Here is a 16,208-nt window from a genome sequence, read left to right as displayed (position 1 = left end):
ATAAATGGACCCACTTAGACCACTCTCACTAGGAGAGCATCCTGCCAGCCAAGCTCCACTTTTCTACAATTCACTTCCAGAGGAGATCAGTTAAAGTTTATAAAAACTATTAAGACCTTTTCTTTAGGCACATTTTTGTGTCTTAAGAGTGTGACGATCTTGTTTAGTGTGATCTGTTTCTCTCCTATTTTTTCACTTTTATGTATGTTGGGTATGGTTTTAAACCATGTTCTAGGATTTTAACCACTGTGACTTGTTTTATTGAAAGACGGTATAGTAAGTCAAGTAAAACTTAGTAGATGGCACTTCCTTGATAAAGGATGGAACAAATGTTCCAAATAGACACACAATAGGAAATCCCAAGAAGCCCAACTTCTCTCTGCAAATGGTAACTGTCCCTCTGAAGAAAAAAAAACACAAAAACTAGTTGCAGTGCTCGGCTATGGACTCAGATCGCTGTCAACACTGGGGGGTGACCTTTAGGGTGGGGTAGACAACCTACAGCTCAGTCAGAACCAGCTTGGCTGTCCATTTTTATTCAACCATCTATTTCTGTGCATTCTTGAGTGGCTCCAGCCAACCACTCCTATCCTCCTGCAGCTAGCCCAGCATCACATTAATTAGCACACCCTTAAGAGAGACATTGTTAATGTAAAGCAAGCAGCTGGAGGATGGGAGCAGCAGGCCAGAAAGAGAAATGGAGGCACACAGAAGCAAGCTGGTTGGGGAAAAGAGAAGACATGAAGGAACAGCATAGTCATGCTTTGGTCCTTAGTAGGGCTCCCCCTCCTAGTTGTGGCACTGCAAGAGAAATGGCCCCCCTGCCCGTGCAGATGGAAGCCAGTAATATGGCTGTTCACTAACCACTGTTTTAGGGAGGCAGGAGCAGACACAATTGGCGTCACCCCTGATTAGAAACCAGAATCTTAGCCAGCGAAAGGCTCTCCAGCAGCTGTGCTCATCCCAGGGAACTGCCCCACAGCCTATGGGGAGAGAATTCACCCGAGAGCGTTCAGGCAGAGGCCCCATCTGTTGGAATTATCTGCCCCTGCAGAGTGCAATGGATGGTGATGGTTACATTTTAAGAAACTGGAAGCCATTACCCTTTAGCCAGGCCTTCTCAAAATAGTGCCTAAACATAGGGAACACCATAGGAGACTTAGAATGTAATTCATATGGGGGGGGGGGGGGGGGGGCTTGTCATATTATATTTACTCTTTGTTAAAGTGTTGTTGAATGTAATATTGAATGTTTTAAAAGGTCATGCAATTGCCTAAGAGGTGGCACGAAGGCAGGTTATAAATGCTTCACAGAAGAATGGAATGGAATGCTGGTTCCTCTCTTGTTTCTTTCCACATTACACCAGGTTTGCCGAAGTGTGAATCACAGCTTCAGAGCACACATGCAGCCTCCAGTCCTGGGGGAGGGGGGGGTGAGCTGCTGGCCTTCACCCTGCCTCGTCATGTTTACCCTGCTGTTCCCATAGCTTATCTCCAGGCTGGACCATCCAAAAGGCCAGCGCTTGGCTCAGATGTGCAAATATTAAAAAAAAAAAAAAAGCCATGGGGGGGGGGGGGGGGGGGGGGGGGGGGGGGGGGGGGCAGGGCACAGGCTGACTTTTTAGGTTATTTATTATTTCCAACACCTTCAATAATAATAATAATGCTAAGAGGACATGGTGCCTTTGTGCTGCAGTCAAAAAGAGAAAAAAAGTATTCATTCATCTGACACTTTGTGAAATAGGAGAGAAAAACCCCCTAACTACAGCAAAAATAAATAAATAAATAAATAAAAAACCCAAGGCCATCAAAAATGATTTTTCCACACCTGCAGATTAAAAATCCAAAATGTGGGTGTGCGCATCCCCAGAAGCAGGGCCATCCTTCAGGGGGGAGAGAGGCAAACCAGGGCAGTCACCCTTGCTCCCACACCACCAGGCTAACCCCAACTCTGCGGTAATACTAGGCCTGTGCCCAGCCAGCAGGGGTGCCACCTCTATCCCCCCTGGCTCTTCCCCATGGTGGGAGGAAAAAAAAAAAAAGCAAAAACCTTCTGATCTGACCGGCACAGGCGGAAGAGAAACCCACACAGGAGTGGCAAGAGACAACCAACTGCTGGCTAGAAAATGCAGCAGCTCTCTCCCAGCAGGAGGATCAGGGGATAACTCTGCAATTTCCTGTGTGAGAGGGAGCAGTCAGCTTTTTACTAGCTGAAAAGTGTTGAAACCACTCAAATGTGTTCTACGGGTGAAAAATGTTTAGGACATTCAGTCCTGGGACAGCCTGACTACTATAGCTTACCTTACCTGCAGACCTTCCCGGAGAAGCTATTCCATGTTTTGCGGCTGATTCGACATACGGCCATGCACATACTTATGGGATTGCACTTGCACTGAAGGAGCTACACTGGTTGCCAGTAAATTTTAGATCAAAGTTAGAGACTCTCACCTTCGTACATAAGCCTTTACATATTGATGAAGGCTGTGCAGTGAGAAAAAAAAACAAAACTCCCAAACTCCTTGCAATCAGTCAAGAATGTTATTGAATGTTCGGGCAAATTGTAATTATCAATTACAAAAAAAAAAAAGACAGAGCTAGGCTTTTTGTTGTGCACCTGCTGTAAATTGTAACTCTTCTGATCAATTCAGGATGCAAACTGATGTAAGGGAGTTTAGAAAGCAGTTAAAGGCTGCCTTATTCAGGGAGGCATTTGATTGCCATCAATATACTGTGCTTATTGTGTCTATTTATAGTGGATTATGTACTCAGCACCTAACTTTGTTCAGTTGGAGGATGGGGACTATAAGCTGGGGCTGAGGGATGAAGCTGAGGAGAGAGAGAAGGAACTGAAGGATGAAGCTCAGAGAGGGGGGGGAGGAGGTGAAAGCAGTGACTAAAGGATTAGGTTGAGAAGCAGGGCTATCCTTGTGGGGGTCAGGAGAAAGGTGGTGCAACTGCTCCCAACATAATTTCCAGAGGGGCAGGAGGTACTTATAACCTCAGGTGTGGAGAATCAGCAGGGGGGGTGTAACCCCTGCTGGGAGGGTATTCTGGCAGATTCACCCTGGCCCCGCACCCCTTAGGGTCAGCCCTGCCCAAAAGGATACTTAAAAAAAAAAAAGTCTTCCTGCATGGTGTGTGGCAGTCATCCAGGGGCATTGCTTTCCCAGTGGTCTAACCCTGCCTCTCCCAGCCATGGGCCTATTGGTGCTCCAGATGCAGCATGTCCCTAGGCATAGAACAGTGCTGAACTCCCCCAGAGAGAGGTCAGAAGAGTTCGCTTGGCACAAAGAAATCAGGACTACTCCCATTTAGGAACAGGTCTCGCATGGGTAAAGTACAAATGCACCCAAACCCCTCCATGCTCTAAATGCACCAAGAGACATCCTCAAGATCACATGCCGATGAAGACATAGGGATGGCAGGAGGGGGGCTCCCTGAATTTAGCTAGGAATGCGGTTCTTAACTCAGATATATTGATATGCACCCAGAGGATTTTAAAGTTTAAACTACAGATTAAAATAGTGGTACTGCAGAATATTACTGGTTAAGATGTTGCCACCACCATCTGCATTCACACAGCAGCATCCAGGCTGTTTGTACAAAGGCTGCAGGGACCTCCACATACTCTCCTCTAGCAGCGGCAATGCAGAAAGACGTGCAGCGTCTCACCCCTGGCCACGATCGAGCGTGTGTGGTTGCATTTCACACTGCACTAAGACCTCACAGGAGTCTCCAAGCAGCAGCTCCGCACTTTAACCCTGTAGGCTACAGACAACCCCCCCCAAAGAATGCCAGGACTCGACTCTTCTAGCAAAACAGATCGATTTAATGAATAAATGCTTCTACACACTGCTTACAACACAGACAACAATAAATAGAAAAAGATTCAAAATTTTGGGAGGCTCACTCAGCATCGAGAACTTACACAGGAGGGCAACAGAACTGCAAGGGGGAATTAGCAAATCAAACTAAAGGACATTCCATATAAATACAAGTTACAGCTATCCATGTCAAGGAGGGGGTGCCTAACCCCCAATTATGTGCTCAGGATACTGAAAAAAAAAATGAAGTCAAGAATACACCCATTATATATTCAGGTCACCCTCCAAAAGTGCTAAGAGCCAAACAGTAAAACACAATAATGGGCAGGTATATTGCACTAAACCCTATGTTTACATCCGTCTTTTGATTAAAGTGCAATGAGACCCTCTGACTGCTGGTGTGGGTGCTCCATACATCTAGTTTTTAATCTGCTCAGTTTATTGCAAAACATTTTTTTCTTTCCCTAACAGATACTGCAGAAAGTGCTCTATAGGGCTCAGGCTGTGTTTGTTCCTTAAATGCTGGCCACAGGTGGTTAAGTTCCTGAGGGAACATCTCCCTTCCCCAACCAGTTCTGCTGTGCAAGAAATGCACAAAAAATAAGACAGTATTGAACAGGCACGCACACTAGTAACCAATGACCGGGCTCTCATGTTTAACAAGATACTTTAGTTTATTCATCTAAATGTTAAATTGAGAGAGCGCAGCTGACAGCATTACTTCTCTCCAGCTCTCTCCAATATCTGCTTAAGCCTGCGTTTTTGTGAGCAAACCTATTTATTTATTTTTATTTATATCTTTTAGGTTCTCTGCTCCTGCTGTGGGGGCTGTAATGCGAGTCTGAAAATCCAGACTCTAGGTATCAAAGGTTTTTTTGGGGTTTTTTTTTTGTTTTTTTTAAAAAAAGTCCTAAGTTTATTAATTTTATTATAAGTTTTATTTCCAGAAATGCTCTGAAAGAAAAAGTGCCTTTTTTATTTGGGGGGGGGGGGGTGTGAAGGAACAAAGGGTGGCCAGTTTCTCTGTTCCAACTAAGTTTCAAGACTCAATTCTGCAAAGATTTTAAAATAAAAAAAAAAGTTTGCACAGTGAGCTGAGGAGTAGGGAGAAAGGATTTTTGGATGTTGCAGGTTTTGCAGTTAGGGAGATGGAACATTCCCAAACCCAGCATTTCTACATTTAGGGACTAGAAAGCAAGTTTGTAAACCTAAGGATTCAACTGGTTTAAAGCACCCTTTGCCCCAGCCCCAATGATAGCACAAGTAGAGAGAGAGAAAAAAAAAAAAGGCATGCCCTGAAACGGATACGGAGGATGGAACTACAGAGCTGTCCCTTTCACATGCCAGATAATCCCTCAATTTGTTAAAAGCAAATCCAGATCATTTTTGTTCTAAAGCTTGCATAATGTTCGTTTGATCCCATATATTTAAGAGATTTAAAACATGTCTTTTATGCCTCCCAAAATGTCCCATTATATACTCTGTTCCAAAGTGCTGACAGCCACAGAAAAGACATCTTTCAGATAGCTTCAACGTCCAGGGGGCAGCAGCTCATGGATTAATACTGCAAGCTGCAGCATGCACTAGTGCAGCTGCCTCTTCAAATCCCCCTACCAGACGAAAAAGTGGCACTTCTTTGGTTTTCAGTCAAGACTTCAAACCTCAAGTCTCATCTTCCAAAAAGGTCTCCTTTCTCCTTGAGCAATCAGTTGCAATAACCAGGTAAAGTTGTTTCCAGTTTGTGCATTTCTAAACAAAGACAACCATCATCAGAATTCAGCTATTCCTGGAGATCATTTGTTGTTTTAGGACAAATGCATCACCATGGGTATGAGGTTCATTAATGTTAATCAGAAAAAAAAATTAAAAAAAAAAAAAAAAAAAGAGGGGAAGGAAGTGATGAATATGTTCCAGAGAATGGCTAAGCCCTGAGAACAGCTTCAGAAAGACATCCAAAGTATGGATAGCTTGGACTGTTGTCCCCTTAGAGCTCTGATAGGCATTAGAAGGTCACATCCAGTACCACAGAGACCTTTGTAATTCTTTTCAAAAAAAGACCCACCCCAAGCTATTCTGTCACAGCAATACTTGCACTTAAGCAGGTTTTTCTGGAGGCCTCACCCCTTGTAAAAACTGGGGAAATCTAACCACCAAAATGTAAGTAAGATTCTCCATCAAGAAGGAAAATGCTGTGGGAAGAGCACCTCAAGCATTTACTTAGCAACAAGAACAATCCTATGACATGGGTGCAGGCAAGTTTTGGGTATGCCCCCCCCCCCCCTATTTTTCCTTCTTCCTTAAAATATATATATGTTACCATTCTCCAAAGTTTGCAATAAAAAATTACTTATAAAAAACAAACATTCTGTAATTGAGTGAGCAGGGGAAAAAAAAAAGTGACTAGACCAAAGAAAAGAAAAGGAAAGCCTTAGAACCTTTAAGATAGGAACATTTTCTCATGTGGTTTTCAAAAAACACAAACAAGAAGAAAGTGGTTGCATAATGGTCTTAAAGGCATGCATAGTGAAGTGGGGAATTGAGGGAGGGGAGAAGGCAAAACCTATACAAGATACTTTCCTGAGAAATTATATACCAGGGTCAAGACTGTCACTTCTTTATATAAAGATTGTAACAGAGTTGCCAACTTGAGCTTCATGTCAGCATGGAATACTTCTGTAATCCTGGTAGATCTATGTTCTGATGCACTTTGGACAACAGGTGGGTCATGCATTGGAGACAGCAGTTTCAACATCAGTATTAGCTCCGGATCACATGAGATCTAGGCTGGCAATGCCACCACTATATATGCTCCTGTCCTTGACTCAGCTAAAGTGCTTTTTTATCTGCATGTGCAAGATTCTGCAATCATGTTCTCATACTCTTTGTAGAGAATGCTACCATTGGGTTCAATCATCAACACACTGATGGGGCTGTACTTGTATGGGACACACGAAGGCCGTGGGACGTTCTGATCAACCAATTCGTTGATAAAATTTTGGACAATGGCATGGTTAGGCGAGTTGTAGCCGTAGCGCAGGATGCGAGGACAGTCACCTTTGCAGTATTTTGGATTGTATTTGTGGGGAGCAATTATCCAGTGGTCCCACCCAAGCTGCTGGAAGCTGACCCGAAAGGAATGAAGGGAGCATTGGTTTTTCACGATGCTGCTCTTCTGATGGAAACTGGGAAGGTCCAAACCAATGCTGCCCACCTGACGAGTTTTCCGAGAGAGTAGGAGCCCTGTTGAAGAGTCTTTTTCTAGGGCAGGTTCTTCCAAGTCCGTATGCTCCAAGATGGCCTTGGAGGAATTTTTTTGAGTGTCATTGAAGTAGAGCAACAGAAAAGGAATGTTTAAAGATGCCATCTTTTTCCATTCTTGCCTGGAGAGTTGACTGCCAATCTTTTTTGCCACACTGCACACATGATGAAGATAGAAGTGTTTTAACAGATTGTTCTTTGAGTCCTCAATCAGTGGTTGAACATGAGAAGTGATGTCCAGCTCTACCCATTTCTCATCGGAAAATCTCTCATGAGAAGCATAAATATTTCTGTCGGTGAATGATGGCTTTGAGGTCACGTGGCTACCTGGCAACAGCTCCATCTTGCAGAAGAACTGGAAATCTCCCATAGACCAGGTCCGACTACAAACTGCAGCAGCTCTGACCAGGTGTGCTACCTTTGGAAGGGCTTGGAGATGGAATTTCAGAGCTCGTATATGCCAAGGACCTACAGGAAGGAAAAAAAACAAAAACACAGAACAGATTGCTTTACGTTTATGCCAGAAAACAAATGGTCCATCAAAATTGTGCTACAAACCTCATGTCCTCAGTGTACTCATTTTGGGAAAGAAAAAAAAAATTTGCTAGCCCAACATATCCCAGTGCCTTTATATTTTATTCTATAGAAGAAAAAGAACTGGAGAAAAATGTGACACGATAAGCACAATAATCAAAAAAGTCACATGTATCATATGGTTCTTTGCAATAGGGTTTATCCTCATTTGTGGGCTAATGCACACTTCCGCCTGCCGGCGTTTTTAACTTTTATGTACAATTGCCGATTCGGCTGCCCATTCATAATACGATCACAGGATAACCCATTTTTTTTTTTAAAAGACCATCATTGAACACTGCCGCTTGGTTTTACAATAGATATTTTATAGAATTTTTTCCTTTTAGGTAATATTTTCACTAATCTCTTTTCACTAAATGTCCAACATCTTTCTTAAAGAGAATAAATCCACTTATCTTTTCAGTGGAAAAATGAAATCCCAACTGCTCGCGCTTTGTTGGCTTGCCCGACACCGCTGGTGTTTCGAAGCGGTGTCGGGCAAGCCAACAAAGCGCGAGCAGTTGGGATTTCATTTTTTCCACTGAAAAGATAAGTGGATTTATTCTCTTTAAGAAAGATGTTGGACATTTAGTGAAAAGAGATTAGTGAAAATATTACCTAAAAGGAAAAGAAAGAAAGAAAAAAAGAAAAAAATTTCAAAAAAAGGAAAAAAAATTCTATAAAATATCTATTGTTGTAAAGCCAAGCGGCAGTGTTCAATGATGGTCTTTTAAAAAATGGGTTATCCTGTGATCGTATTATGAATGGGCAGCCGAATCGGCAATTGTACATAAAAGTTCAAAACGCCGGCAGGCGGAAGTGTGCATTAGCCCATAAATGAGGATAAACCCTATTGCAAAGAACCATATGATTTATATTTTATTCTACTAGTTGCAGAGAAGCTTTTTCCAACATATTTAGCTCATTTTCCAATGAGCTGAAAAACAAAGTTAGTCACAAATGTATTTAGTACGATAAAAAGCTACCAAATTGAGTGTTAACCTTTACTTCTACATAAAACCGCTTTTCCCTCAGCTCTTTATCATTTCATGTTGTCTGTATATTGGCATGTATAACCATGCTCCTTAAAATCTAAAGGAGTGAACATTTGAACTGAAGCAATAATGCCTTCTATCTGCTATAAAATAAGCATTTGTAATGAATGGGTACAAAAGTTAACGTATTTCCCCACTGTTTTGAAGTTAAATGCTGAAGCAGAGCCAGTAGCTGATAAAGCCAATACAGGATGTAAAAAAAAATAGGTAGCACTTAATAGAAAGAGGAAAGTACTATATATATATATATATATATATATATATGTCATTTTATCTCCCCCATCTGATAAGCTTAAGGCAATGCACAAAAAAAACCTGCATTAATACAAAAACATTTCCTAATGCACAATATGTGAAAAGGAAAATAAAAAATACAACTTAAAAACAAGATTAAAAACCCAAGAAGTTAGATAGGAGCATAACCTCCCCTCCCATCAAACACTGCAAATCCACAGCTATAGCAATACAGCCAGGATTGCCCACTGTTGGAAACAGGATGCTGGGCTTGATGGACCCTTGGTCTGACCCAGTATGGCATATCTTATGTTCTTATGAGAAGTAAAAGTCTCAGGCAACAAGCTGGAGATTTATCCATTTCCCAAAACTTCATAAGAGTTTCCAAAAGGACCAGTGAATGCCCCTAGCTGTTATGAAGTTTTGGGAAATGGATACATCTGCTTTAATAAATCCTATGAAGGTTTGTTATCAGAACTACAAATATTTTGAATAAGTAACTTTTGAAAAAAGTTGCAAAAAAACATTTGATTTTAAAGGACATCATTAGGAAGAAGAACATTAAATCAGTCATGTCAAGTTGGTTTTTGGTAAAGGCTGATTAAATTGTAAGCCAAGTCTCGCTCCATAGCCTTCAAAGGGCATGCCTTTTTCACTTCTACTGAATTAAGGGATTTTTTTAATTTAATTTTATTATACTAGACCATTTAAGAGTCTCCCAGCTCACATTGTGTGTTATGCTCAGGGAAAGGGTACACGTTTCCCCTTGGCCATAGGTACTAAATTGCCTGGCTATGGTTCTGATGGGCTTTACCTTAACCAAATGAAACCTGGCTGCTGGCACTAATAATTACAAAGCTGAGAGCAGCTTTTAAAGTAGATCAAGGGGGAAAGCAGTCTCAGGAGCAGGGTTATCTACAGAAAAAGGGAAATTAGACTGCCAGCCAGGGAGAATGTGGAAAAAGCTGATCCCAGACCACCTGATCTAGTTGCCAGTAAAATTAAAAGAATAAATTTAGATATCTATATGCAAATGGAAGGGTAAAAAGCAAGGGAGAGTTAGTGCATGGCACTAAGTGAAGATACTGACCTAATGCACATCTAAAAAACCCAAAAAACAAACTGGTGGGGAAAAAAAACAAAAAAAAAAAAACGACAACCAATGGGATACTGTCAAACCACATAGAAGGTAAATCAAGATGACAGATTAGATAGAAGTGGTGATGGCAGCACAGCACTGTCCACAGAGTCCAGCAGGATACAGGTTCTACAGGAAACTAACTGCACTCTTGAATATCTAAGGATAGAAATTCCATGTGACAGGGATGAACACAGTAGTGGGCATCGATTACCCTTTACCTCTGTGGTTCTCAACAGGTGTGTCAGAACACTCTAGTATGTCGCAAAGTCCCAGGAGGTGGGTCAGAGCCAGCAGAAGACTGCTCTTTCCTCAGTCTGGGCAGGAGTTTTGCTGACAGGAAGCTGCTCCTGCTTCCTTCTCTTCCTGGTCAGTGGGAGGAGGTTTTTCCCCTCCTCCTTCACTCAAATCAGAGAGATATCACCAACTCCTGTTCATGTGGGCCCAGAAGGACACCAACTATCTTCCTCTGCCTGGCAGTGAGGCTGCTGATGCTCTTTACCCCAGGAGGCCTGGATGTGAAAGCAGGAACATAAGGGAGAAAGGTGCATGCTCTGTAGATCTGCTGCTGCCTTATCTTCCTCTCCTCAGTGCTTCTTGTCCTCATCTGCTGCTCAAACAGGGAGGGAGACTCTGGATTGGACTGAAGTCTTTTCTGCTGGCTGGGAGCCAGGAGGATGGGGAAATGTATTAGGCAGGAAGGCATGAGGAGAGAGGGAGTCAAGAGTCTGTTGGACAGGGAAGAGATGGAGGTGCGGGGCTGCTGAGCAGGAAGGGGTAGGAAAGATGTGGTCAAGTATTCTGGGTAGGGAAGGGCAGAGGGAGCATGGGGGAAGAAGATGTGGGGTGGGGGTAATGAGTGCATGGAGGGAAGTGACTGGGTAACAAGGGCCATACTACATCAGTTTGGAGAATATGTATTTCTTCTCTGAACTTTGCTTAGTTTAGGTGGAAATATTTTTGTTTCTAATCTCCAGTTTTGCACTGCAAGCAGAAGGTGGTCTTGGGGTTTCCACATTTGTAATTTGTTTATTTATTTATTATACCGATATTAGTATGCAAACATCATACCAGTTTACATTACAACCGAAAGACCGAAAGTACAATGAACAGGGAAAAAGGGGAAGGGTCTCTAAGTAATCAAAGAGAAAAGTTAGAGAGGAAAGTGTGAACAGTGAACTGGGTACAATTTCCAATGGAGTAACATACACAATAAATAATCCTTTGTTGTATGGATAACATATATACAAGGGTCTTAGGGAGAAGTTAAGTACAGGGGTTTGGTAAGACTATGGTATGTTTACTAGTGGTCAGGATGGCGAGGTTCCAGGGGAGGAGGAGTCTGAGTCAGGGGGGGTCTGGGAGTGCAGGCTAGTATTCTATATTTGGTGAATCAGGTCTGTCTGTGACAGATGAGGTACTTTAGAAGTTTGTATCAGTCATATTGGTTGTATTTTCTCCATATTTTATTGCACTGGTGGTGAACTGCTGCCTTTTCATGGGCAGGGCTATTGCTGTTTCATTTCTTGGAGTTAGTGCTGCTGAGATATGGCAGGTTTGATAGGCAGGTACAGAGTGGGCTTTGTTTGAATTATTTTACAATGCTCCTGGTAGTAGAGGGATTTTGTGATGCTGTTAAGATGACACCAGAATCAGAATATCTTTTTTTGTATGGTGAGTTGTACAGGGAAATGTCTTAGTTCTGCTCTGCATCCATTGTTAGGAAGTGGGGGGATTCCTGTGGGTGCAGAGCATATGCTTATATTTAGTCCCATGATGGTTCAAACGTGTCAGGCATGTGAGGTTCCTCTCTCGGGTGTGTCCTGATAGAAGAAAGGTTGAGAACCACTGCTTTACCTGACCAGGATGGTATGAGAGACTTTGAAATGCTAACCAAGATTAGATTACTAAGCATGGAAATAATGGGAGATTCCAGTAACCTTCATATTGATATGTAAATGTTTCAAGGCACGTTAGGGATGTTCAGTTTCTAGATACCATCAACGACTGCTTCGTGGAGCAACTGATCCTAGAACCATCAGGAGAGGGTGCTGGTTTTGGTACAGTTCTCACTAGCATGCAGGACCTGGTGCAAGGAGGAATGGCAGTGGAACCACTTAGCAACAGTGGTCATAATGCAATCAGATTTTTGATAATCACTGAAGGGAAAAAAATAAACTACTACAACAACTTTAAAAGGGAGACTATGATAAAATGAAGTTAGAAGGAAACTAAAAGGAGCAGTTACAAGGATGACAAATCTGCATGAAGCAGAGAAGCTAGATATTCTACAAATTAAAAAAGAAAGATGAAGAAGAATAAGAGCCCCCACAGAAGGGAGAAAAGTGAATAGAAGAGTAACAATGCTTGGAAGAAAATCAGAAATGGAGAGAAAGTGAAGTGAGAACTACAGAAGACCAATGGTTAGTGCAGTGTTTCCCATACCTCCCCTGGAGACACAACTAGGCAATTGTGTTTTCAGGATTACCACAATGAATATCATGAGATAGATTTACATTCACTGGAAACAGTGTATGCAAGCCTCTCATGCATATTTGTTACAGATATCCTGTAACCCTGATCATTTAGGTGTGTCTCCAGGAGAGGGATGGGTTAAACTGGGCTAGTGGGTGAACACAAGGCTGGAAGAGGGAGCGCCAAGAAGGTGGGATATAGTCAGGCTAGGAAGAGAAGAAGAGAGGGAAAACTGAAAAAAAAAAAAGCAGTGGAGAGAATGGATAGATGAGATTGAAAGTTGTGATATGAAGAAGATTGCTATTAGACAACAGTGGGGGAGAGGAAGGAAGACAGAAGGAATGGCAGAATTGGAAGGAGAACAGAAAAAGTCTTTAGTTGTCAAGATGAAAATAAAGGAGAGACCAAGAACTGCATGCAATGAAGATTCAAAGCCCCTCCTCCTATCAGTTTGTTAAATAAATATTTAATGCCTGAAAGTATTACATTTTGTATATACTATTTACAATTCTTTTTTTTAAATGATATAAAACCATCATGACTATACTCATCTCTTGCACTTAGTATTAACAAAAAAAATGTACCAAGCATTCTCTCCCCCCTAGCCTATTCTCCTCTTCCGTCTCCAATCTCCCTTTAGTCAATCTTGCAAACCTGGGTTGAGTATTCTCTGTCTTCCATGGCTATAGAACTTAACTCTGTTGTACAAATGCAATAAGGTTATCAATACAGTCACTGCTCTCCCTTTCCCTTTAGTAGAAAATACATTAAGAGAACCAAACTCCCAGAACCAGCAGGGGTTTAAGATAGCCACACATACCCTGTCCGCTCACTACTCTACAGAGGCCTCGTATTTCTGACTTTTAATGATGCATAAGCTTCAAACCTTCTCTGTTGGAAAGAAGTCAGTAGAAATAAGATCATGAACTGAAACTCCAGGGGAGGGACAACTCAGAACTATCAGGAAATATTTCATCATGGAGAGAGTGGTGGATGTCTGGAATGCCCTTCTAGAGGAGGAGGAGGAGGAGGAGGTGGTGGTGAAGACAAGAACAGTCAAAGAATTCAGAGGGGCATACAATAAGCACTGGATCCATAAAGGCTAGAGGACAGAACTGAAGAAAAGGGTGCATGGGGTAACTTGCTGGTGCGGTAGTTACTACTCTTAACAGAAGGCATAGAGATTACTATCCTGAACCAATAAGCCTTGATGCAACTGCAACCTTGCTCTCTGCTTCCACAGCAGGGGGAAAAGGGGAATTTGATTCAGACAGCAACCAACAAGGGTCCTGACATGTATGGTATAGGATACTGATAAACATGGGGAAACTTGGAGCGGCAGCCACTACCCTTTAGCAGAAGCCAAGGAAATTACTACCCTCAAGCAATGAGCCTTGATGCAACTGCAACATTGCTTTCCACTTCGACAGTAGGGGAAAGAAGAACTGGATTCAGACAACAAACATGGGCCCTGAATTTTACAAGCTGGGGTACTAATATGCAGACATAAGTGTGTAAGGGGGGGGGGGGGGGAAGAAAGCAGAGGACTACGTCTACGGGGCAAGCCCATAAGCAAAGCAAGTCAGGCAGCACTGTCTGAATTTTGGGAGAAGGCTCATCACCCAGTAAAAATGTTGCTAACAGAAGACGTTTTTAGTGGGTTATCATAAGGCTTGAGGATAACTATATGGAATGGCAGTTACTATCCTTAAGAGAAACATGGGGATAACCTGCACGGCATGGCAGATACTGCTACCACAAGAAGCTTACTGGGCAGACTGGATGGCCCATTTGGACCTTTTCTGTCATCACTATGTTACTATGATTTATTACACTAAGGCCACCACCCCCAAGTAGCTTTTCTGTTGCCATTTTAAAAAGTTTATACCCTGCTCTTCTCACGAAGAGTGGTTTACAAACATAATAGTAACAGAAGATAGTAGCAGAGAAGCATCAGCCCTGCTATAAGGAGATACAAGCTCAGGCAAACCTTCTCAGGTCCCTAGTGCTCTTATGCAAGACAAAAATACTCTGCAGCACTAAATACCAGGTGTGCTCTGCATTAGACAGTTTTAATTCCGTTTGATAGTTATACTTAAAAACATTAATTGCATTTCCTAGACATATTTGATTACAACAAGACGAGGAACTCTAAGATCAGTACTACAGTTTCTGGGGGGTATCACTCTTAGAAACATAGAAAAGGCAATTAGCACTGCTCTTGCTTGTGTATTGCTTACTCCACACTAGGGTATCTCCCAAATGCAAAACCTCTGCTACCATAAAGCCTACAGAGCAGCAAACGCGGACTCAACACTGAACCAAACGTTGGCTTCCCTCCACTCGGCGCACTTCATCAAACTCCCTGAAGTTTGCCTGCATCCTTCCTCTGTGCAACCCCCCCCCCCCCGGACGGAGGAGCAGCAGCAGCGCCCGGCGGGCTACGCACCTTGCACCGCGTAGGCGGAGCTGCGCTGGGGCCGCAGCAGCCGCACGGTGTCGGAGCCCACCTTCCGGTCCTCCCGGGGCCTGCCGTCCTTCTCCGCCCACTGCTGGTACAGGCTCATCATGTACTGGAAGTGCTGGCCGTGGCTCCGCCTCCTCCAGGGCAGCGGGGGCGCGGCGGGCAGGCGCTCGGACAGCGCCCGGATCAGAGGCAGGGCCGGGCTCCCAGCCCTGCTCTCCTGGGCACTCGAGGCCAACGCAACCAGGCAGCCGCAGAGCAAGCTGTAGTGGGCAGCCGTGAGCAACATGGTGACCGTCCTTAGCTGGGGGGAGGGTGGGATTTCTCTTTAAGAGCCGATGCGTGGTGCCTGCAGACAGAAGTGCAACATTTTCTTGACGTGCTCTGAAGAATCAGCCACCCATGTGCCTCTCGCCTCAGTCACTTGCTCCCATGCCGGCTCCCAATAAGACCTCCTGCAGGCGCAGTGCAAGTCAGGTGACCTCTAGGCCTTCCTCTCAAGGCCCCATCTATTTCCTCTGCCAAGGTGGGTTCCCACTGACCAGGTCCCAGGTGAGCACGTCTCTACCTGGAGGATAAAAGAATTCTTGCACCCACAGGAAAAGAGAACCCCCAACTGATAAAAAAAAAAAAAATTGTTTGTTTTTTAAGTTAAAAAGAAATTAAGACAAGTAATTTTTTTTCTTCTCATGTTGCTGCCCGTTCCCTTAAGCAGTGCTACTGAGGTGAGAGAGGGGAAGCTCAGTCACTGACCTATTTAAAAGGCTGGGAGCACACTCGCCAATCAAAGCTTAAAGGCATAGCGACCTGCTCGGTCTGCTCTTCTGCCTTCTGGGCAAAGCTAGTTTTACAGTGAAGGTTAGAAAAGGAGGGACCCGTGGATCGGATTTAAAGAACAGGCATTGAAACATAGGCATTTTAAAACTATTTGCAAACGATCTTTTGCCAACAAGCTTCTGTAATTATGCAGGCCTGGCAATTGTCTTAATATAGTCATAAATATTAACATGCACGATCCTCTGTCCTCTGCTGCTCTTATTTCTTGTTCACCTTTCTTTTTTTTTTTTTTATATTTAAAGTTTTTTTTTATTAACCACCATACTAGAACAAAAGGCATGCAGTATTAGCAATGAATCTTCCTCCTTTAGTCTGCTTTTAATGTCCTTTCATACTGCACCTATATTTGGA

At 43.1% G+C, this 16,208-nt stretch overlaps 1 protein-coding gene across 1 annotated transcript; it reads right to left on the bottom strand.

Annotated features, from left to right (window-relative positions):
- Positions 1–3,807: 3,807 nt before the first annotated feature.
- On the bottom strand, positions 3,808–15,735 carry LOC115094440 (bone morphogenetic protein 15-like). Its single transcript, XM_029607494.1, has 2 exons — positions 15,006–15,735; positions 3,808–7,549 (listed from the first exon to the last, which is right to left on the bottom strand). Exons 1-2 carry the CDS (start codon positions 15,307–15,309, stop codon positions 6,663–6,665), a joined length of 1,191 nt encoding a protein of 396 aa, XP_029463354.1. The 5' UTR covers positions 15,310–15,735; the 3' UTR covers positions 3,808–6,662.
- Positions 15,736–16,208: the final 473 nt, after the last annotated feature.

Source organism: Rhinatrema bivittatum, chromosome 6 (genome assembly GCF_901001135.1).
Source record: "Rhinatrema bivittatum chromosome 6, aRhiBiv1.1, whole genome shotgun sequence".
Taxonomy (NCBI): domain Eukaryota; kingdom Metazoa; phylum Chordata; class Amphibia; order Gymnophiona; family Rhinatrematidae; genus Rhinatrema; species Rhinatrema bivittatum.
Note: the sequence above shows the minus strand (reverse complement) of the source record. Positions and strands in the feature narration are given on the sequence as shown.

Bases quoted from the DNA above. Each gene is read 5' to 3' on its own strand.
- LOC115094440 (XM_029607494.1), bottom strand. From the start codon at position 15,309: ATGTTGCTCACGGCTGCCCACTACAGCTTGCTCTGCGGCTGCCTGGTT. The intron at 7,550-15,005 runs GTGCGTAGCCCG...TCCTTCCTGTAG, and splicing joins CTCCGCCTACGCGGTGCAAG to GTCCTTGGCATATACGAGCT.